General features: G+C 41.4%; 3 protein-coding genes across 6 annotated transcripts; 2 read left to right on the forward strand and 1 right to left on the reverse strand.

Annotated features, from left to right (window-relative positions):
* The first annotated feature begins 3,834 nt into the window (after window positions 1-3,834).
* Osbp (oxysterol binding protein) lies at window positions 3,835-7,775 on the forward strand. Of its 4 annotated transcripts, XM_088192612.1 has the most exons (16): window positions 3,835-4,014; window positions 4,079-4,150; window positions 4,208-4,396; window positions 4,471-4,720; window positions 4,782-4,941; window positions 5,010-5,125; window positions 5,185-5,268; window positions 5,330-5,437; window positions 5,574-5,685; window positions 5,760-5,946; window positions 6,006-6,093; window positions 6,149-6,322; window positions 6,386-6,571; window positions 6,644-6,786; window positions 6,846-6,978; window positions 7,048-7,775. In XM_088192612.1, exons 1-16 carry the CDS (start codon window positions 3,869-3,871, stop codon window positions 7,270-7,272), a joined length of 2,373 nt encoding a protein of 790 aa, XP_088048738.1. In that variant the 5' UTR covers window positions 3,835-3,868; the 3' UTR covers window positions 7,273-7,775. The 4 variants fall into 4 exon arrangements, with proteins under 4 accessions (XP_088048738.1, XP_088048739.1, XP_088048740.1 ...); XM_088192613.1 differs by lacking the exon at window positions 4,079-4,150; XM_088192614.1 differs by lacking the exons at window positions 5,185-5,268; window positions 5,330-5,437.
* A 49-nt stretch (window positions 7,776-7,824) lies between these two features.
* On the reverse strand, window positions 7,825-12,562 carry psidin (phagocyte signaling impaired). Its single transcript, XM_088192611.1, has 9 exons — window positions 12,464-12,562; window positions 12,166-12,390; window positions 11,385-12,089; window positions 9,899-10,077; window positions 9,619-9,829; window positions 9,405-9,527; window positions 9,165-9,334; window positions 8,319-9,092; window positions 7,825-8,244 (listed from the first exon to the last, which is right to left on the reverse strand). The coding sequence occupies exons 1-9, from the start codon at window positions 12,537-12,539 to the stop codon at window positions 7,876-7,878; spliced, it is 2,832 nt and encodes a 943-aa protein (XP_088048737.1). The 5' UTR covers window positions 12,540-12,562; the 3' UTR covers window positions 7,825-7,875.
* Window positions 12,563-17,047: 4,485 nt separating this feature from the next.
* LOC148232551 (uncharacterized) lies at window positions 17,048-18,733 on the forward strand. Its single transcript, XM_088192616.1, has one exon. The coding sequence runs from the start codon at window positions 17,652-17,654 to the stop codon at window positions 18,651-18,653; it is 1,002 nt and encodes a 333-aa protein (XP_088048742.1). The 5' UTR covers window positions 17,048-17,651; the 3' UTR covers window positions 18,654-18,733.
* Window positions 18,734-22,212: the final 3,479 nt, after the last annotated feature.

The following is a 22,212-nucleotide window of genomic DNA, read 5'->3' on the forward strand; positions in this document are numbered from 1 at the left end:
GCGCTTGCGACTTGCGGCCGAAAGCTTCGGCCATGTTTCTTATTACTTTTTAGACCAGCTTTTATACCTATTGTATTGTAGGTACATAATCAAATTTTATAATGAGAGTTTTTAAAAAACTTCAAGTACAAGTAAAAACGGTAACAATGTATTATGAGAGGCCTATTTACTCATTTTGGTCAAAACTAGGTGGCACTCTGGTAGCATTGGCGTAGAGCAGCACATTCTTTGGCGGGGAAACGACGACCGGTGGTGCCTCATCCACTAATCATATTATATCGAGTTATTCGGAAATTAATGCTGTTTTTGCTGTTCTTGCTAAATTATGAATTATGAAATTATGAAAATGAGAAAATCGAAAGGAGCAGAATCGGGAGAGTATGGCAGGTAAACTTTTACTTTCCAGTCTAATTCCTTTTTTTATCCATTGTCATGTTGTAAAACCACTTGAGTTCTATTGATAATTGTTGTGTATCGCGATACTCGTACTAGTTAGTTCTGAGGAGGTCTGAATCTAAAATATGTGTACTTGTATATAAGTTTTATTGAGTTCGGCATGTGCCATTCGTTTCGTAACGACGATCAGAACCGACCGGTATGTCAAATATTGACATTTCCGAACGGCGTAAGACGGCGTTCAACAATAATTGCCTTTTTCTTCTTAATTGATCTTTTAGATGGTCTAGCTCAGAGGTCCCTAAACTTTTTTGTCTCGTAGACCACTTGCCATGTTTTTCGGTTTTGGGTAGACCCCTGCTTGCTTGATATTGATTTTTTGCAAATTCATCAACTTCAAATGTGTTTTTGCCAGCTGGTATCGTGATACTGACTTTGAAAGATTTCTACTATCTGTGTATGTGGATTATTCCATTCATTGAAAGCCAAAAATAAAGTCATCCACATTTACATCTCATGGATCCCCAATTTTATTTTTCACTGACATGGACCCTTGCAGGTCGTCGTCGACCCCTAGGGGTCGATATATACCACTTTGAGAACCACGGTGGTATATCATTATGTGCAAGTTTTTACAAGTTCAAAATGTATTGCGACCACAAAGCGAATGCCTACATCCTACAACTTACACAATTTTATAAACATATATAATATTTTTTTTACTTCATAGATACTTTTATAAATAATGTATATGTCTTTATTTTATAAGATTATAATGTAAGTAGATAGGTACTATCAGTGGTTGTTGAGATCCATTTCAGTGGACCCCCAAATTTTTTTTCTCTGACTTAGACCCCTTGCAGGTTATCATAGACCCCTGGGGGTCGATATAGACCACTTTGGGAATCACTGGTCTAGCTGATCACAATACATCATTCTTGTAATTGTTTGACTGGATCGAAAAAAATCATGGTGTATGATTCTTACGCTATTCCACCAAATACACAAAAGTACTTGTTTGCAGTCAGTATGGGTTTCGCCGTTTGTTTTGCTACCTGCTTCTTTGATAACAATTGTTTTACGTCTACAGTTGCCATATAGCATAAATTTCTCTTCTCCGATCACCAGATGATGTAAAAACGGTGTTCTTTCTTCAAGACCTAGGAGTACTCGGTAAGTGCGCACACATGCTGCTTCATTCTCGTCGCTTAGCTTGCCTTCAATTCTCCCCGATTTTTTTTATATGATCATATATGGTGGATCCAGAGAATCCGAGCTTCTTTGCCAACTGATAAATAGTTTGGGTCGGTCGGATTATTTTAAATTTCTGTGGTCAATACGTCTTCATCAAATTTTGCACGTCCAGTACTGTTTTTAATATACATAGATATCTTCCATCTAATTTCTTTTAAACCATATTTGGCACTTACCAAGATCTAATACATCCCCCAATATAACACAAATGTTTTTTGCTGCAGTAGTTGCAGATATTATTTAAAAATTCAAATAACATGCAATTTAGTAAGAAATTTTCGGTCGGTAAAAATTCTGCCATCACGAATCGGTGTTATTTATTTTTATTTTTTGTGTTAAAATGGATGCCCCGAATGTTGATGAACCCAAAAATATCAAAACGCGACTATCATCCAAATGGACTAATACAAAAAACAGCATTAATTTCCGAATAACCTAATATAAAATGCTTTGAAGATGATATATGAATCACATAAAATATTTAAAATAATAAAAACAAAACGAATATAATATAGTTTTAAATTAAAAATGGGACACATATCAACAATGTAGAAATACTACAAATTTTTGTATTAAGAATAGCTAAAAAAATTATACGAACGTTCAATAGATTTGACGCGGTCGCGGGGTTACGCTTCTATATTTGTAGTTATCGGCAAGTCCGGTTGACGATCTGTGATAGGACGTTTGTACAGCGAACTGTACAATGTGGCCCTTATAAATCTTCTGTTACGTTCTTGACGCGTCCTGACTGGGGTCCTTTGACAGTCGTCGATATTAAACCTCGAGCGCGTGTCCTGGAGATGAGTGCTCAGACAGGAGGCGAGGTGTAGAATCCGTGTAGTCCAGTGAGTGTTGCAGTGTCAGAAGTCCAGCGTCGAAGTGTCTGATGTGAGCCTTTCAGCGCCGCCTTATAATCCCGGTCGGGTGCGCAACAGTATCACCACTTCGCGCGTTGCTTGCGGTGGCGGGGGTGCGTTGTAGTTGTACAACGCCGCTTAGTTCGGGTGCACGGTTCAGCGGGACTTCGCTTTCACTTATGCTGCGTCACGGACGGTCATCTCGGGGTCCCCATAGATTAAATAAAAAGTGACCCGAATAAGACGTGGAAAACAATAAAAAAAATTATTTACTCTACTCAGGGACACGGCATAATAAATATTAGGATTGATAGAATGTGTATATATAAAAATCATCATATGATAGCAGAAAAATGGATATGTATATATAAAAATCATCATATGATAGCAGAAAAATAAATACATACTACATTGAGAGTATAGATGATATTTTGAATTCAATACATCAGCTTAATATGAATTCAATACATCAATATAACATTTAATGTAAAATTTGGAGAATTTAAATAGTAGCTTTAGAAGAAATTGCCAAAATAATTTGTAAAATAAAAAAAAACAGTACTGATGAATTGGACGTAGATATAATTAAAAATAAATAAAGTTTATGAATTGAATATATACACAATAATGTAATTATAACTATTCGATACAATGAATACTCAGCAGCGGCTCAATTTATATGTAATTGTCATCATTTGTCCGCAAAATATTAAATTAGATAATAAAATATAGTAACGAAATGGGTAAAAATATATCAGATTATTTTTTAAATATCTATATTGGTTCAAAAAAACATTAAAATCTGTCGATTTCAGGACTTGATTTTGAATTTTGTTTCTGTAATTTTATAATTACTGTGTGGTATGATTTTTTAAATAAAATAATAATCAATGAGTGCTATTTTAATTATTTATAAATTATATTTTCTCTAATTTATTAGTTTTTCGCGATTCAATGATTATAAAATTTACAATATATAATCTTACCAGGGAGTTGAATATCTTTAGATTATTTTTTACACTATACCTACTTGACAAGTGAAATATGTGTTTCAAAGCTCTACAGTTACGATGTTGCGAGTAAAAGTGAAAATAGTAGTAGTTCTCTGGACAAATTTCATGACGGCAAATATTTTTAGCTGTATAGTTAAAATTGCCAATTATAATGATCGGTTAAAATTAAAATGGAGCTTTAAGTAACAGATAATAGATAGCCGGCGTTTCTTTAGTGATAACTGTCGGTCAAAATTAGTTATAAATTGAAACTTTCGTCGAGTTATAAGAACGCGGCGTTATCGGACGGACGTTCGCGAACGCGCCCCGTCACTCGGGCCCGAAGTGGCGTTTCGTCCCAGGGCCATGGCAGCGGCGGCGGCGAGCGAGGGCCCCCCGGGCGTGGCGCCCGAGCCCGACATGAAGGGCTGGCTCTTCAAATGGACCAACTACCTGAAGGGCTACCAACGGCGCTGGTTCGTGCTGTCGAACGGAGTGCTGTCGTACTATCGGTGAGACCTTCGACCCCTCGTCCGCGCCCGTCGCGCCGCTCACGTTCCGTTGTGTCGTTCTTAGGGCGGAGGCCGGCGTCGGGGCCGTGGGGGGGCGGTCGCTGTCCCTACGGAGGCGCCGAGACCCTCGGCAACAGTGAGTAGCGCCCGCGCGCCCCCCGCGCTCCCTGACCTCACGAGCCCTCTCTTGCAGCAACCGGGCAGAGATGGCGCACACCTGCCGGGGCACCATCACGCTGGGCGGCGCGCTCATCCACACCGTCGACTCGTGCACATTCGTCATCTCCAACGGCGGCACGCAGACCTTCCACATCAAGGCGTCAAACGAGGTGGAGCGCCAGAGCTGGGTCACCGCGCTGGAGCTCGCCAAGGCCAAAGCGATGTGAGCCAAAGCGATGCGACGTTCGCATCATCGCATCCGTCGGCTTAAAATGTAACGTTCGATTGTGACTGCAGACGCACGGCCGAGAGCGAGGAAGAGGAGGAGGCGGCGGCCAACACCGCCGGAGACGTCAACGCGGAGGAGGCGAGCGAGGCGCTAATCCGCGAGCTGAGCGCCCGCCTCGATAAGCTGCACGTGAGCGCCGACCTGATGGCCAAGCACTTCTCCGGTCTGCAGCGCACCCTCGACGACCTCGACTACCCCAACCAGGAGGTTACCGAGAAAGGAACGCTCTTCAAGATCACCTGCAAGGCCATGATCAAGGTGAGTCGCGTCACTTTCTTCTTCTCGCCTTCCTTCTGACGTGGTATTCGTTTTCCCGCAGAACTGCGCCGAGTTCCTGCAGGCGGCTCAGATGCAGAGCGGACGGTGGAAGCGGCTGCTGCAGATTGAGCGAGAGCAAAAGCAACGACTGCAGGAGATTGTCGAGCAGCTCGCCCGGCAGCACGACACGCTAGAAAAGAGCGTCAACGCTCGACCTTTGAGTGCGTACGGGCGTCTAGTGCCGTCCGCTCTCACGTCCCCCTTCTGACACCGCTCTGTACCTTTTCAGGCGGCAGCTCTCGAGACAGCGACGACGAAGACGACAACGAATTCCAGGACGCGCAGGACGGAGGCTCCGCTCTGGCCGTCGAGTCGGGGGAGAACTCCTTCATCATCAAGCTGAATGTGAGTATCCCGCGAAAGACGCGGCGAGCTAACCGAAATACATGCTCGGCGCTTTGTAGGTCAAGGGCAAGGGCGAAGCTGATGGGACTTCTTACAACGAGAGTTCCGAAGATTCGGAATCGGAACCCGTCGCGGACTCGCAGGTGAGAGAGGAGGGGGCGTCTGTCCGGTCGGCTGCAAATTTTGACGCTCTTTTCTTCTCAGGTGCTATACGTCGCGGCCGAGTCGGGCCAGCCGGACGCCGAGCGCGATACGAACGTTAAGTCCGAACACGACGACGTAATAGACCGAAGCGATCGACTCGAGATCTGGGTAACATCTTTTCGTTCATATCGCACGATAGCTTTGTTCGATCGCTTCCTTTCCGTCATTCGGCGGCGGTCTATTTTGAGAGCGACGTCTTCTCCGACTTCGGAGAGCGATCGTTCACCCGCCCGTCCTTTTGCAGCCGCACGCGTCCGACGTTGTCGAGTCGCCCGGCAGGAAGGCGCGCAGAAGCCGCATTCCGGACAAACCCAACTATCCGCTGAACCTCTGGTCCATCATGAAGAACTGTATCGGTGCGTGCGCTTCTCGCGAACCGCGCTCGTGGCCCGACTTTCGTCTTATCGAACATCCGTCTGTCCGTCTGCAGGAAAGGAACTGTCCAAGATTCCCATACCGGTCAACTTCAGCGAGCCCCTGTCCATGCTGCAGCGACTCACAGAGGACTACGAGTATTCCAACGTGCTGGATAAGGCGGCCAGATGCGAAGACCCCTGCGAGCAGCTGGCGTACGTCGCGGCCTTCACCGTCTCGTCGTATGCGACGACGACCAACAGGTAATTCGCGCCGTCTGTTTGTTTTTTCGACCGTCACTCACTCTCTTGCGCTTCGGTAGGATCGGCAAACCCTTCAACCCGCTCTTGGGCGAAACTTTCGAATGCGACAGAATGACCGATTTGGGATGGAGGTCTATATCGGAACAGGTACGTTGGCATCGTTCGAAGTACTGAATTGCACGGACTGACGAATGCGTCGCAGGTTTCTCACCATCCTCCGATGGTGGCCCAGTACTGCGAAGGGGCGGCCGGGTGGCGTTGCTGGCAAGAGTTCAGCATGACTTCTAAGTTTCGCGGGAAGTACCTGCAGATCATCCCGCTGGGGAGCGCCTATGTAGAGTTCAACAGGACGGGAAACAAATACAAATGGAGAAAGGTAACGAGTGTATCCTGAGCAAAACATCTCGCAAACGTTGCTAAAGACATTCCGGCTTTCCAGGTGACCACGACCGTTCACAACATCATTGTTGGGAAGCTCTGGGTGGACGAACACGGCGATATGGAGATCTTTGGCGAGGGCGCAGCTTCGGGTCTCAAGTGTCATCTGAAGTACTTGCCATATTCCTACTTCTCGAAGGAGGCGCAGCGGAAGGTCTCCGGGCACGTCGTTGACACCGACGGAAGAGTGAGTAGACGACTGTCCGCCACTTGCGGGAGTAAATCTTTCCGCTGACTATGTTTTTCCTCTCGTTTTCAGCCCAAGTGGGTCATTCAAGGCTACTGGGACAGCAAAATCGAAATTGCTCCGGTAATAGACACCAACTCTGACAGCACCGTGTGCAAAACGGGCAAATTCATCACAGCTTGGGAGAGGATACTGCCCCCCAAGGATAGCGACAGGTGACCGTTGAAACGCTCGACTCGCGAGCTATCCAGAATGACTGATCTTTTTTCCACAGGTATTATAATTTCACTCTTCTCGCTTCCCAATTGAACGAGATGGAGGACGGCATCGCACCCACCGACACGCGACATCGCCCTGACCAAAGACTAATGGAGGAAGGCAAGTGGAACGAGGCCAATGACGAAAAGGTATTTGCCTATTGTTTTATTTGAACTGACTGGTTTTGAAAATTATACTAAATGCCGCATTCTCGACAGCTACGCTTGGAGGAGAAGCAGCGCACGAAGAGAAGGAAGCGGGAGACCGAGGCGGAGGAAGCTGCAGCGCGTCACGAGACGCCCCCGCGTAACGCTCAACCTGTATGGTTCACCCGACACGCGGCTCCAGCGGGAGCGACCGACTCCACCGTTCACGTCTACAACGGCGACTATTGGCTATGCAAAGAGCGCCGGGACTGGTTGAGGTGTCCTGACATCTACTGATAGCGGCTGCGCCCCTACAAAGGGACGAGATGATTCTTTTCATATACGGTCCGACGCGAGACGATGCAATTTTTTCAGGGGACGCGTTCTGTTTTATTAGTGTGGCCTTATTTGACGTCGAGACGATACGTAGTAATTTTTTCCTCGTTGAATTTTCACCGTGGCTTTTCGACGCTCGGGAAGACGACTATCGCGCGCCTCGTTTCCGTCCCTCGAAAAGACGCGTAATCGTCGTCGGAAGTATATAGAGTTTTATCGACGCATTACAGAGTTAATCGTTAAATATATGTGTATATTTATATGTAAGGAGTCTACGCCCTTAAATGTATATTTTGTCATCTGTTTGCCTATATATTATTATTATTATCGTATATTATATGTCATATTTAACTATACATATGTGTATAAAGAGGAGGTGGATTGTGAATATGTAATTTTTTATTCGTCGAGAGTGTAAATTATGTATGGAATTGTGAGCTACGTAATAAATCGATCATTATGCACGCTCGAGTTTGTCTGGGGGTTTGGGGATCTTTCAAAAAAAGGCGCGACTGTGTGTTCGTTTGTATTTACACGTATATGAGAGACTAGATTGTTTGGAGACTAGACGGCGATCGTCGACAGGTATTTCAGCTTCTCCTTCAAGGTGTTCTTTATGGAGCCCACTGATTTGGCGTGGCCGTCTCTGAGTTTTTCCGTGACCGCGCCGGTGTCGCCTATCACAACCGATAGGTCGCTGAAGTGATCCGATAGGTCTTTGGGCGCTCGCGGGCAAGTCCACGATTCTAGCATCTCGAAGAGGGCATTCGCGGAAACCGAGAGTCGCTCGACGACAGCCGAAACGGGCTCCACCGGCGCGCACTCGGACAAGGTCGAGACGCCGGCGCCTTTCTTTTTGGTGCCCTTTTTCGAATTGGTCTGCTTGGCGATGTCGCCGCATGTTCCTATGACAGTCGACACCGCGGCCAGCATCTGAAAACCGATGGATTTGTTAGCGCGATGAAAGTAGAGGTGCAGGACGCATCTGCGAAAAAAGATCAACATACTTCTACGAAATTGACTAGGACTTCGAAAGTCGCTCTGCAAGTCCACAGTTGATCCTCCTTCTCCATCTGTCTGGCTAAAATGTCACAGGCGCATCGCAGACATTCGTCCACGTTCACTCCCAGACGATTCGCCGTTTCACGCGCATTTTCGAAATCGCTCTTGGCGTACATCAGAACCATCGAGAACGCATTCGCGTAAGTCTCTCTATAAGGCATCGGTGAATTTATAAATCCTAACAGTCTCGACGGCAGCGGACTCGCGACGCCGACGGGTCCGTCGATCTCGGGTCGCTCGCTCTCCAGTCGTCGAAACGCATCGTCAAACTCTTCCATCGCGCTCTTCAGTGATGTGATCTCCGGCGAATTCGACTCTGCGTCCGCTCGGGGGCCCGCCCCCGAGACGCTCGCGCAAGCCGTCAGACACCTCAGCAGGCGGAACTTCAAGCGGACGTAGTTCCGATCTCGCTCAAACTGCTCGGCGGCGGCGTTTGGGTTCTCCACATCGATCGGATCCCAGCTTGCGAACACGCCCAAGTCTCTGTTATCCCTCAGGGCATCCCACACGATGACGTTCTCCGGAGAGTCCAGTCCGGCCTGCGACAGGAGCCGCACGGCTGCCGAGTGCAAAGTCGCCATCACCACCGACAGCATAATCTTTTCAGTCAGGACCAGAGCTCTGTGAAGAGACCCGTGGAGGCGCTCGTGCCACTTCATCAGCTCCCGAAGCTTGACAAAGGATCCGAATTTATAAGAAAACGTGAGATGGTCGACGCTCTGAAAAACGAGACCGCAAAATTAAAGAAACGAAGGGATGAGAACGAGGTAACTGAGCAACATTCTACTCACGTCTTTGTAAGAGTGGGTGAAAAATTTATTAGCGCTCTCGTAGGCCGCGAGGGCTGGGCCGTACAGCCCTGTCGCGCCCAAGTGTGCAACGTGCACGTAGCCGAGCGAATCTAACTGCACGTGTTTCACGTTGAGAAGTTCGTACGCGGAGTGTGCGCCTGCTCCGCAACCTGGAAAAAAGTGAGCAAAATTAAAAAAAAAACGAGAAAATCAATAACGATCGACTGAAGTGCAACCGACCGAGCATATGATAGAACTTGACGCAGAGCAATTTGCAATGAAAGTTGCTGGGACTGTTTTGCAACACATACTCCAAAAGACAGAGGGCTTCCACCAGCGGTTTGGAATCGGCACACTTGAGGGCTGCAACGAGGCGAAAAGTCAAAGCGGCAAAAATTACAAGTCTGCGAATGAATCGCTTTCGTAAAATTTACTGGTCTCAAACAGTACATACCCAAATCGTAACACAAGTGAGCCGCTAATAAGGAATACGGATCGTACGGCGCTCGCTCTGTGGGACTTCTAGGCGGACGGAGAGCGGCTCGCTCGCAGTGCAACGCGAGTGTTGCCGCCAAACACCTGGCGTGCTCTTCAGCCAGCACGGCCTGACGTCCACACATGCGGCCCAGCTGAAGGGAGCACACGTGCCTCTGCATCTGCTCGTCCTGAAATAACGCCGGAAGTCAAAATTGGGCTTGAAATCGGAAACGCACTTCTCGTTTTGCGAAACTCACGCTTTCGGGCAGACAGATGGCGCTTATCCCAACGGCGTCGGAGAACCTCTGGGCGAGGTCCTCGCGCCGGTCGCGGTCCACCAGCGACAGGTAAGGTCTGAGATCGCTCACCGAGCACGCCTTGTGGCCGAACGTCTCAAAGTAGTCGACGAGCAAGTCAGCAACATCGCCAGGGAGTTCTAAAAAAAATATTAATTTATTTAAAAAAAAGCAATTTATAAACTAGCATATAGTTCAGTCAAGCGAGTGTTACCTGGTCCAAGTTTTGCATATATTAGGTTTTGACTTTATTGTTTATACTGAAATGGATATGCCCCGTATAATGAAAAAAATGTAAGATGCATCATTTTAAATAGGGTTAATAGGTGGAATAATACCCCTGTAATTAGAAGAAAACTCCATGGAATTAACTACCAGCATGAAATTATTAACCTTATCTGAGAAAAAAGAGCTTGAAAGAGATGGCAACGGACAGTTTCAAACATAATTAACTAACAGATATCTATAACATTTGAATGATCCTAAATCAGTAATTAATACATTTCAACCGCCTCATTACAGTTCTCATGATTTCGCATATGTGCGAGATTTCCGAACTTAGTGTTAGACCGGGGGGGGTCTTATATGGGCGTATTCTTTTATGATCCATTAGGTGAGTTTTTTCCTTTGCATTTATTTATTTTAATATTTTAGTAATAGTTTATTATACTAATTCGTTTTTATTGTATTTTAGTAATAGTTTTTATACTAATTGTTTTATTTCTCAGAATTGAAACAATCTGGCAAAGATGGAATTATGTATTATTATTTCTATTGTTCAAAAACAAACTCTTTGTGCATTAATGTGAAGCAAATTTTCAGATTTTTTTTTGGAAAAGGATTCGTTGCAGTTATTCATAGGGTGTTTACTATTCTGACCAATGCTCGCTCGCTTGTATTTAATCTGTCCAACAGTAAAGCACAACAAATATTTTTTTGAAAGACAATTTAAATGAGCAGTATACAAAATAATTGTTCTATAAAATTATTTTGCAATTTTCGCATTTTGTAATTAATGCAAATTTATCATGAAAAATAGAGGACACAAAAGCACAAATATATGTGATTATAATATTCGCACATAAATCTAAACAAAATTTAAACGATTTATTAGATACGGTACACCAAACTATGTTATGATAGTCCGATAGTGAATAAATTTGTAATTTCCAAATTTACTGAGGGAGACTAAAAGATGATGTCATTTATATTGATAAATGGAATCATATATAAGTTTATAATTCTAATATTATAGTATACAGCTTGCTAGACTCGTTTACTAGGAAAATTGGGCTCTGCAGCACTATTGAAAAAAAACTATAGTAGAGATAAACATGTTTGCTTAGGAATAGAGGTTTGTAAACAAACTTTCGGAGGTGCTAGTTATCATAATTGTTGTAATAAGTTTGACTGACGGTAGTCGTAGTGGTTGGAAATTTGAACGCACCTCGCAGATCTCGGCCCGAGTCGCGCGTTCTCTTGTACAGCTCCAGCCTGGCCAGGCGCGGCCCGCGCGCCTTCAGGCCGGCTGTCTCGGCGATGGACGACACGAATGCTAGGCATCTATCGGGGGAGTCGTCGAAGCCGTCTCCCTCTGGAGCCAGCGCGAGCTCGAACGCCGACCGAAAGTATAGGAGGTAGTAGTCCCAGCGGTCGGGCTCGGCCTCGATCAATCCTCGACAGGCGGCATTGAGACGGCCCCACCGCCGCAGATCGACAAGAACGGGCAGAGATGCTCTTGGCAGCGCTCCCGGCGAGAGCCTCCGGCCGAGGGGGCTCTCGAGAAAGGCGAGCGCCTCCTCGCGCTCGCCGCGCAGCTCCAGGATCATCAGGTAGAGATCGACTTCCTCCTCGGCCTCCAGCTTGTTTTCGTCGATGAACTTGTCTACCATGCGCCGGGCCAGCGCCAGCAGAACGTCCCTCTTGACCGGGTCCCGGCGGCCTGCGCCCTCGGTGGCCTGCAGCACAACGCTCATCACTGCCCAGAAGTAGTAGGGATTCTTGGGCTTGAGCCGGTAGAGCTGAGCGGCCGAGCGGTGCTGATTCTCGAAGTCGGCCACCCGCACGTGCGACATAAACAGCTGCGTGTGTAGTTCCTCGTTAGCCGGGTCCTTCTTGACGGCTGCCTCGTACATGCGGCAAACGCGGTCCACTAAAACGTGCGACGATTAAACCGGCGGCAAGGAGGACGACAAAGACGACGGTAACTGACGGAAAGCGATACTCACGGCGACGAGTCTCCCGGTAGACGACGGTCATGACGAGCAGCGCCGCATCGTCGGTGGGCACCTCGGCGACCAGCGCCTCCAGTTGCTCGAGCGCCTCCCGCTCGCGCCCAAGCCGCAGCGTCGCGAGGCTCTTGAGCGCCCGGGCGCATTGGGACCGCGGCCATTTTTTCAGCACCTTGTCGGCCTCCTGCAGAGCCTTCTTGTTGCTGCCGCAATCGAGAAGATCTGCGGAAAACGCCGGTCGCGGTTAGAGCTCCCAGTCTCTCTCGCTCCCTCCCGCCTCTCTCGGCTATCTCACCGTACACGGGGCGCAGTCGCCGCTCGGCCAGCTGTGACTCGGGCTGCGCGCGACCCGCGCCGCCTCGCGACGCCATCTTGCCGCGGTCCAAGCCCGAACAAAAACGTCCATTAGCTTTTCATCTTTTCCGCTTTTTTTTTAATTATTTACTTTTGATCCAAAGCGACATAATATCGACCATACACCTACTTCTTCTATGTCATTTTTATACACCTTTTTATAAAAATAAAGAAACTTCTTCTTCGATTTGATTCCATAAAAAATTTACACTTATGAAACGAAAGATTAAATCATCGTCAGATTACCAGAAAAAGTTAGCAACGGGGTATTTATAAAATGTAAATTAATTAATATTTTTTTAAGTGTTAAAATTGTGACAGTGTGAAACAAAAAGGAGTCTGGCTCAATAACATCTTGTGGCATAGGGGAGGGGGGTAAAATAATTACGAAAAACCTGTGACATAATTTATGGAAGCTACTTTACCCCGATATATGACTATCTTTATGTGGCCAAAATGATTAAATTCTAGACTAGTTTTTATTCGCCGTTGGTTGTTCGTAAATTATTTACGTCATAGTGCATAGCCGCCTCTCGGTTTTTATCGAATAAAACTATAATATGGAATGTTTACATATATTTTTTTACTATTAGTTTTGTTATAATTCGATGTTTTATAAATAATATAAATTAATTACGATAAAAAAATTAAAACACAAGTCTTAAGAAATTAAAAAATATTTTGTTATCTCATCTTGGTCAATAGTGTCAACAAATCGCAATGTTCTTAGAAACATATATAACTGTATCGCATTGTAATTCTAAAACATTCTTAAACTGTGCCACCAGTTTCCCAAGTATTTATCCTCGTATGTATATCTTGTCTTTTCCATAGAATATCTGTTTAATTTTACCATTTTGCTGAAGTTTTATCGCTGAAATAGTAGCAAACGTTTTCAATCGTTTCCAACGTTTTAAAATTTAGAAAAGTCGGAAACGCCATATTCTTTAGATTTTACAATTCACTATTCTTATCCAAGGGTTTAAGAAAAAAAAGTTTGCATAACACAAAAATGTTTTAAACTAATATTTATGTACGAAAAAAGAGCATAATTTTAACATACGATTCAAACTCCTGACATTATTGACTTTGATTCATTCACACTCGTGACAAAGTAATAAGTATATCATAGTAGTAAAAAATTCCACCCGGCGAAGGCCACAAGACTTCTGTATATACAATACTATGAAAAAGAGCATTTTTGACCTTCCTATTTTTTTTCGGATTTTTTAAAACCAAGTTATGAATTTATTATTATTTTTCATAGCTGCCATTTTGAAACTGGGTGGTGGATTAGAAGTGCACTAAGCCAAATCATTTATAAGTTATGGAAATCTAATTTAAACTAAGGCAATTAACGTGGTCATTAAAACTAGGGAGTGGTTGTATAACATATATCTACATGATTGTAAATATCTTAGCTAAGTTCGCTAGCAAGAAAAACGAAATATATATTATCATATGAGGAACGAGTGAAACCATAAAATTAAACTGTTCGGCAAAATCTAACTGTTGTTTGGAATGTGTAACTTTCCCTCGTCGCGATAAAACCGATATGAAAATCTTATTTGTGAAAAAATATGTTTGTCGCAAAATGCTGCTTTACGAACTAATGATCGAAATTGGTCGGGAGCGGGTTTCGCCGGAAGTAACAGCTGCTCCCAATGAAACCCGCTCATGACCAATTTCAATTTGTATACTCCATGTAAATGTAAACAAAACATTTCTAGTAGTTATTAAATTATTTATCATATTAATTTGGAAACTATAATATGAGAAACGGTGCTTTAGCACTTCTTTCGTTGCAATTAAAATGTATTCACATAATTCGCAGAGAAAAACGAGTCAGGGCCGAAAGTTTAATTCATCACATTCTCTGCAATTTTTGCGCGAATAAAAATTCTGATATTTTAATAAATTAACCGCATTTTACGATCTGTTAATTTTGGTGACACGGTTTTTTCTGTGCAGCGATAACATATGTATTATTTTCCTCGTAAATGAAAACCAATAAATTAGCAGATAGCGAGAAATTTTAGGACATTTTCCCCAAGATGTGCATTTTTACTTGAGCGGATTTTTACGGCTCGATGCCCTTCATTGAGAACTACCATGCTATAGTTACTCGTTTTGAACGGAATTTTATTACGTCAAGTTTTATTTTCTGTTACTGAGCGTGATCGATTTATTTACTAATAATCATGCACGACATTATGTAGAAGAGTGTTTACTTTCGATCGTTCGTGCGATACTGAGCGTGTCTTATTTTTATTAGATAAAAAACTAACGAACGTAATAATTAATCGTTAAATAAAATTTAATAGTGATGTGAAATAATCGTTTGCACGTGAAGATGTATTTATTATTTGCGCAACAAGTTTTAGAATGCTTATTATTTATGTTTAACTCCCTAAAACTAAGGGGTGCGATAAGTTGCATACCGTGCCATATATGGCCATACGAGTAAATTTTAAAATTATTTTATACAGAATTAATTTTTGTTTCACTGCATATAGTGGTATATTTGAAATACAATCACAAAGCTGTGTATTCAGACAATTTTTTTCAATTCATAATATACAGTATAAGTTATTAATATAGTATGTATAGTATACATATGAAAAGACTGAATATTACCGAGTTCACTTAAAATATTTTGATTAATTTTATAATTTTTTTGAGTCATAAAATATATATGACCATATATGGCACAACATTCAGTTAGCATTGTTTTATAAATGTTAATGATAGTAATATTTTTATGGACAATTCTTTACTATAGTTCTGACGTTTTAATATCCCGATTTTCATTTCATCTCGAAAGCGTTTATAATGACTAAACTCGTCGAAAGCCTTGAGCCGTGGTTGCAGTAGACTGCCTTTTTCTTTGGAACGAACTTATCACGGGCCCTTTCTATTCTGCGATTGTTATTTTATTTGTTCACTCTTGGACTAACTATATGCATGTCATATGTATATGAAATATTGAATCAATTTTTTTTGAGTTGAAAACATGTTGAGTCATGACGGTAATAAATAAATAAATACACTAGCATCTGGAGAGTAGCGGTAGTAGGTACACATCGCAAGACCACACAAAAATGAAAGGAGAAATATATATATATGTTTTGTTTGGTTGAGGTATTTATTTTAAAATCATGGTATAACATCAAATAGCAGACAAACCAGGAGCAGATTTTTTTGTTAATATTTTTTCGTAAAGTCTCGTTTATTAATACATTTATAAAGATTTATTTATTAAAATTATAACCATCGTGACCTGACAGGCAAACCCAATGCGTCACGATAGTCAAAAGTACAAATACATCATAATACATACAAATATAAACAAGACAAAACAACAGACACAAATCACCTCAACAGGTGTGCATTGTCACATATGAACTGAACCAAAACTCCATATGTGCAAGAGAAAATGTCAATATTTCTATGGACAGAATTGAGCAGATGAATAGCCTTGGCCAGAGAAGAGTTGGCAAGGGCTCCAGTTCTAGACTTTACAGGATAATAACTATCTGATTTAAATGATAGAACACATAGAAAATAATAACAATAAACTAAAGACTACGAAATAAATGAACACGATAAAAAATATTTTATATTCATTTTGTAAAAATATATTGAGGGGACAGATTCTCGGGGCCCGACTCTGGAAAAAATCATAGCAAGAATATATGTATAAAAAAAGTAAAAAAGGACCTCAAATATTGAATCCGAACTGAACAACAGTTGTTTGAGATGTGTATACTGGTGCATTTCAGGTATAATTTTCTTCAGCCCTTTTTATACATACAATAAATAAAAGTAACGGAACATTGCCTTCAAAAGCACGCACTTTCTAGATAGTACTTTCAAAATAAACAATATTATTCAAAGGGACAGATTGTAATTTTGTGGTAAAATTTGTTTTCACTTTATTGTTGACTTGCTTGAAAATATTCAACGAATGTAAATTAGTAGCAGTAAATTTAGGTATTCGATCTGAAAATTCAGATTGAATACCTAAGAAAGAATCACAGAAATAACGAAAAATCAACAACAGCACTAACTGAATTATATAAATTTAACGTTTTTATAGATTGTATTATCAGTAATTTGACAACTGGATTTAATGCAGCAAGATAAATAAATAATACATTAAGTTTCATGTGGTTATTCCTAAAAGAAAATTTAGAAAAAATAGTATCGAATCTACCCGAAAATATTTTTTAGATAAGTAAAATCATATCGAAATACATTTTCACCAGTAGATGTGTATTTTTACCAGTGAAAATATAAATTATCTTGCAAGTGCTAGTAAGATTATATGATTTCAACCTTTCTATATGTAGTAATATATACATTTACATACTTATCATTATTTATTTACATCCGATGTATAATGAATGTTACAGTGAATGAGTATTTTTTGGTAAAGTTATATTTTCACTAGTAAACTCCAAATAAATTCCACAAAAGCCGAATAATTTATAAAAAATATGTAAAATAAATTAACGAATTTAGTAATAAAAAAAGTGTTATAATATATTATTAAAACGTACGAATACAAAAAAAGTAGTGAAATAAAATATTAATAAATAAATAACAACAGAAATAAGTATGGAAAAATACGTAAAATTAACTCACTCCCAAATTAAGAAATGTGTATAAATTAACTCACTACTCAAAGGGTTAATCCATACGTTCATCTGTATTTTCAGTCACCTATAATTTATTGATTTTATTTTTAACGTTTCTAGTATTAATTAATTTTATTTTTACTGTAATACGTGAAAAAAAATCATAGCGGAATTTTTTTGCAGTAAGGGGTTAACGACACTTTCTTAAGTTAATTAGCACAATTCATAAAAAAAATCGCTCGATGTAAAAACACTATCGAAAGTAGTCGGAGACTGGCGATCGCCGTCTGAAAACGCTTCTGGCGGAAGACTATTGCCGTCGAACCGGGAAGGAAGCCTCGCTGAAAACGCACGCGAGCAGTCGCGACCGCGAAAGCGTGCGAAAGAAAATCCGGCGACGGGGAAAGCGTCGCAGTCGACGTCCGGCCGCCGACATGACCGCCGCGGCGAGGTCGCGCGCTCCGCTCTGATACTTCTCCCGCAGTCGAGATGAGGACTCTGGCGGCGCTGGCGGCGCTCTGGCTGGGCTGCTGGCTCCCGACGGCGCGGGGCCACGGCCGCCTGATCGAGCCACCCAGCAGGGCCACCGCCTGGCGCTACGGCTTCGACACGCCTCACAATTACAACGATCACGAACTCTATTGTGGCGGATTTTCTCGCCAGTGGCACTCTAATGGAGGCAAGTGTGGAGTGTGCGGAGACCCTTGGGATCAGAAGCCGCCTCGCGCGCACGAGTACGGCGGCAAGTACGGCCGCGGGGTGGTCGTGCGCAAATATCTGATCGGCTCTTCGGTAGAGCTGCGCGTAGAACTCACCGCTAATCACAACGGCTACTTCGAGTTCCGACTATGCCCGCGCATGGAGAACGTTACCCAAGAGTGCCTCGACGAGCACCCGCTGCTGCGCGAGGACGAGGAGAAACAACCGAGGTTCTACCCGCGAGACGGTAACCGAATCTACTCCATGAAATACAAGCTGCCCGCTGGATTTGAGTGCGTGCGCTGCGTTCTACAGTGGCGCTACGTGGCCGGTAACAACTGGGGAACCTGTCCCGATGGCACTGGTGCGGTGGGATGCGGTCCTCAGGAGGAGTTCCGTGCCTGCGCGGACATCTCAGTGGGCACAGAGGCCGGTCCGCCGCCGCCGCCCCTGCCGCCGCGTTCTACCACCCCGCAGACTACGACGGTCGAGGAATCGCCGACGGAGATTCCCCAGGACACTGGAGCCGAAGACCGCTTCCCGATCGGCGCTCTCGTGTGCGCGCTGGCGCTCTTCTTCGCTTTGCTCGCTTTCGCGCTTTTATACCTCTACTACTACCGCTGCGGCGGTCGCATCAAATCCTTACTCTCGAAGAGCAAGGGCAGCAAAGTTCCACCCCCGCCGCCCCAGAGACCTCCCAGAACCAGAGAGAGGAGCCACCGTCCACCCGAAGCGGACTGCGACGCGGAGCCTGGCTTTCGGGTCGTCGAGCTGGGAGACGGCTCTCGCTGATTCAATACTACCTATATTTATTGTACCTATTTTAAGCTGTAAGTGTAGAGATTCGTTCGAATAAAACCGAATCGACAAAACTAGCGTTTGCATTCGATTAGAGGTCGGCGAAGCGAAACGAGGCCGCGAGCGAAGACCTACGAACGGTAAATCGTAACGAGATTTCGACGGCTTTCTTAGCTCCTCGCCTCTTTAGCTCGCGATCGTAATCCCGGAACCGGTTTCGACGCATCCGATCTTTTCAGCGCAACCTTGCCGTTTTTAGGTAATTCATAGGCGAGAACGAGGTCGGGCCGTTAAAAAAAGATGCGAGAATCGAAGACAATCGCGGCGCTTGCGGTTCGTTCGCGACGATTTGTCCGAGTTTCTAAATGGAAAGCCATAATTATACGCGAGAAGCCGCAGTGTCGTCCTATACCTATGTAATCACTGCACTCGTTTTCACTGAAAAGTTATATGTATCATACATAGTCAATTCAGAATGTCTCCTAAAAAAAATTTTTTTTTGGTCTTCTTCCATTGCTTGAGCCCGAATACTATGCACCCTCTGCATTCCCCGAGTCGACCGTGAACAACAATTTTATTAATTTCTGAATATAATATGTGTTAAAAAGTTTGACCACTCACCGGTGAGTCATTTGTTGATTATTTTTTTTAAATACATAAATTAATTAGTAAAGATTATTGTACTAACTTAAATTATCAGTAAACTAAGTATTTTATAATTATTTTTAGAAAAAGATACCGACGCGTGTAGAGAAATAACATATGACTCACTAATTAGTACCTGGGGCTTAAAGGGTTAATATGAATTATAAAATATTTTTTAATAACTGTCATTTTAAAATAAAATGGCGCATAAAGCTTAATCGAGATATTTATTATAAAAGTATTATAGCAATATCATGTGCTTAAAAACCGTTATATCCTTTAAAATGTATATGACATTAAAAATCCTTTTTTAAATTAAATTTTAATTTGTAATATTTTGTTTAATAACCGCTATTTTGAAACAAAACGGCGGTTCAGTTTGTTTAGCCGAGATATTTACAGGATCTATTTTTATTTTATTTATGATTATTGCGCAAACGAAAATTTTAAGCAACAAATTTGATCATAGATTATTTATATACAATACATGCATATTTAAGAATACGTAAATATATATATATATATATATATATATATATATATATATATATATATATATATATATATATATATATATATAAAATTATGAACGCTCTTTACAGAGTATTTAATTAAGTGCATTTTACTTTGACTGACTCCAGCGGATAAGGTTCTGAAAGTTGACGAATAATTTTCGATTTTAATTGGAAAGATTCTACCGCTTAAAAACGTGTTTATTAATTTAACTAAAGCTACTGGAAAATTTAATTTAGTTAGCTTATAAATGTATGCGTGCCAAATGCAATCAAAAGCTTTAGCAATGTCCAAAAACTTTTCTGACAAAGCCCTTTTAAATATATTTCACTAAAAAGAAATTGCTCATCGGATAAGAAATTATTATTATTTACATGTTCTAGAACTAAATTTTGAATTATCTTTTCGTAGATTTTTGTAAACTTATAGGTCGATAGCTCGAAGGAAGCGTAGGGTCCGTACCCGGTTTTAGAATAACTAGTGCGTCTGCTTGCTTCCACGCGGATGGAAAATATAAACAAACAAAAGACGAATTTATAATATTTAGAAAGTAATCGATGGAAATTGGTGGAAGTATTTAAAGACTGTGGGAATAGAGTCATTTCCGGGGGCTTTGCGATTAGGAAGTCGTTTTTTTACTTGGGTTACGATTTTTTTTAATAAATCAATATGCCGTATCAGTCATGTTAACGAATTTAGCTGAGATATTTATAAGAAAAGTATGTTGATATGATTAAAACTGTGGCAGTTATCGTGTTCTCAAAAACCGTTATATTGTGTACAACTGACATTAAAAAATTTTAGCTAACTAAGCCGCTATTTTGAAAAGAAATAACTGATCAACATAATTGAGATATTTACAAGGTCTATTTATAAGAAAAAAATCATTGCGATCTGATTAAAACTAATGGCATCATTGTGACACAAAAATGACCAAAAAATGTAAAAAAAAATTGTTGCAATTTATTTTATAAAACGTTTTTAACCTCACAATTTTTTTAAAGGATGTTTTATTTTTATAAATAGCTGTTATTTTGATACAAGATTGCGGTTCAAGCTGACTAATGAATTTAGCCGAGATATTTATAAGACCTCTTTTAAAAAAAGGTTTATGTTGATTTGAATAAAATGAAGGTAGTTATCATGTTCTCAAAAACTATTAAATAAAACATAACGATGAACATTTTGGTTAAGAGTGATTTTGGGTTCTTTTAGTGAAAGTCGATTGATACTAAAGTCGCGTCATATAATAAGTATCTATCCTAAAAAAATACCTAAAACGGTACATCTTTTCCAATACTCTTTTCACCATACAATAATATTATGTTATTTTTTTAAGCTTATATTCAATTTTTTTCTTTGAACTACGTGTTTATTATATCTTAATATTATTTTAAAGTCTCACCCACATAATATGGTACATATCCTCTACAATATCGTTTATATATATACATATAATATATGAAACATATCTCATACAAGCCTCATCTGCATAATATGATACATATCCTTTACAATATAATTTATATATAATACAATAATGTATGTACATATATATAATAAATAATATAAATAATAATGGATTTCACTTAAAACACTGCTGTACTCCAGGAGAATTTAATTTATATATTATCTTTTCCTTTATGTTTTCTTTATATAATACTTTCCCTTTGAATCACATGTTTATATTGTTACAAATATAAACACCGCACCGATTATTTTATGTCTATCCATTTAAATCGAATAAGTTGTATGGCTGTCACATTCGGAATCCTGATTGAACTGTTGTCAGAATTTTAAAGTTATTCAATCTGTTGATAGCATATTTAATGGTCTCATTTCTCCACATTTTCTTGTACCGTTCACTTTTGGTATCGTTAACGCCGTTGATTCTTGCCATCTGTTTCGTATAATACCTTCATTATACATTAATTAGTTTGATATTATTTCTCAAATTTTAATATCATTATCCATCTCGTATACTAATATTTTTTTAATATTCATGTCAAGAATGTCTTAAAAAAATAAATGTTTCTTAATTTTATTTTCTCACCGATGTCACCAATATTATGATGTTATTTTGGGTATCGTTGTTGTAAAAGTTTCTGGGACTTATTATCTCATTTTACAGTAACTCAAGCTTTCAGTTTTTTTATCAACTTATTGGCATGATCGCTTATAGATTATTATCGCTACGAGTTCGCTGCAGCTCAGGTGATAATCAATATTATCAGTGCCTTGACGGACCGTATGGTACGGAGTGCTGTGTGATATTAAAAATGCACACGCGAGCCCAAATACAAATAATGTTGTATTTTGGCTCGCGACCCATATGTTTTGAAACCACGATTTAACGGGAGCAATTCAATTGCCGATTTGTCGAGAAAGCGTGGAG

This window comes from Plectrocnemia conspersa, unplaced genomic scaffold, assembly GCF_051122295.1.
Source record: "Plectrocnemia conspersa isolate PC_06_02 unplaced genomic scaffold, ASM5112229v1 ptg000009l, whole genome shotgun sequence".
Taxonomy (NCBI): domain Eukaryota; kingdom Metazoa; phylum Arthropoda; class Insecta; order Trichoptera; family Polycentropodidae; genus Plectrocnemia; species Plectrocnemia conspersa.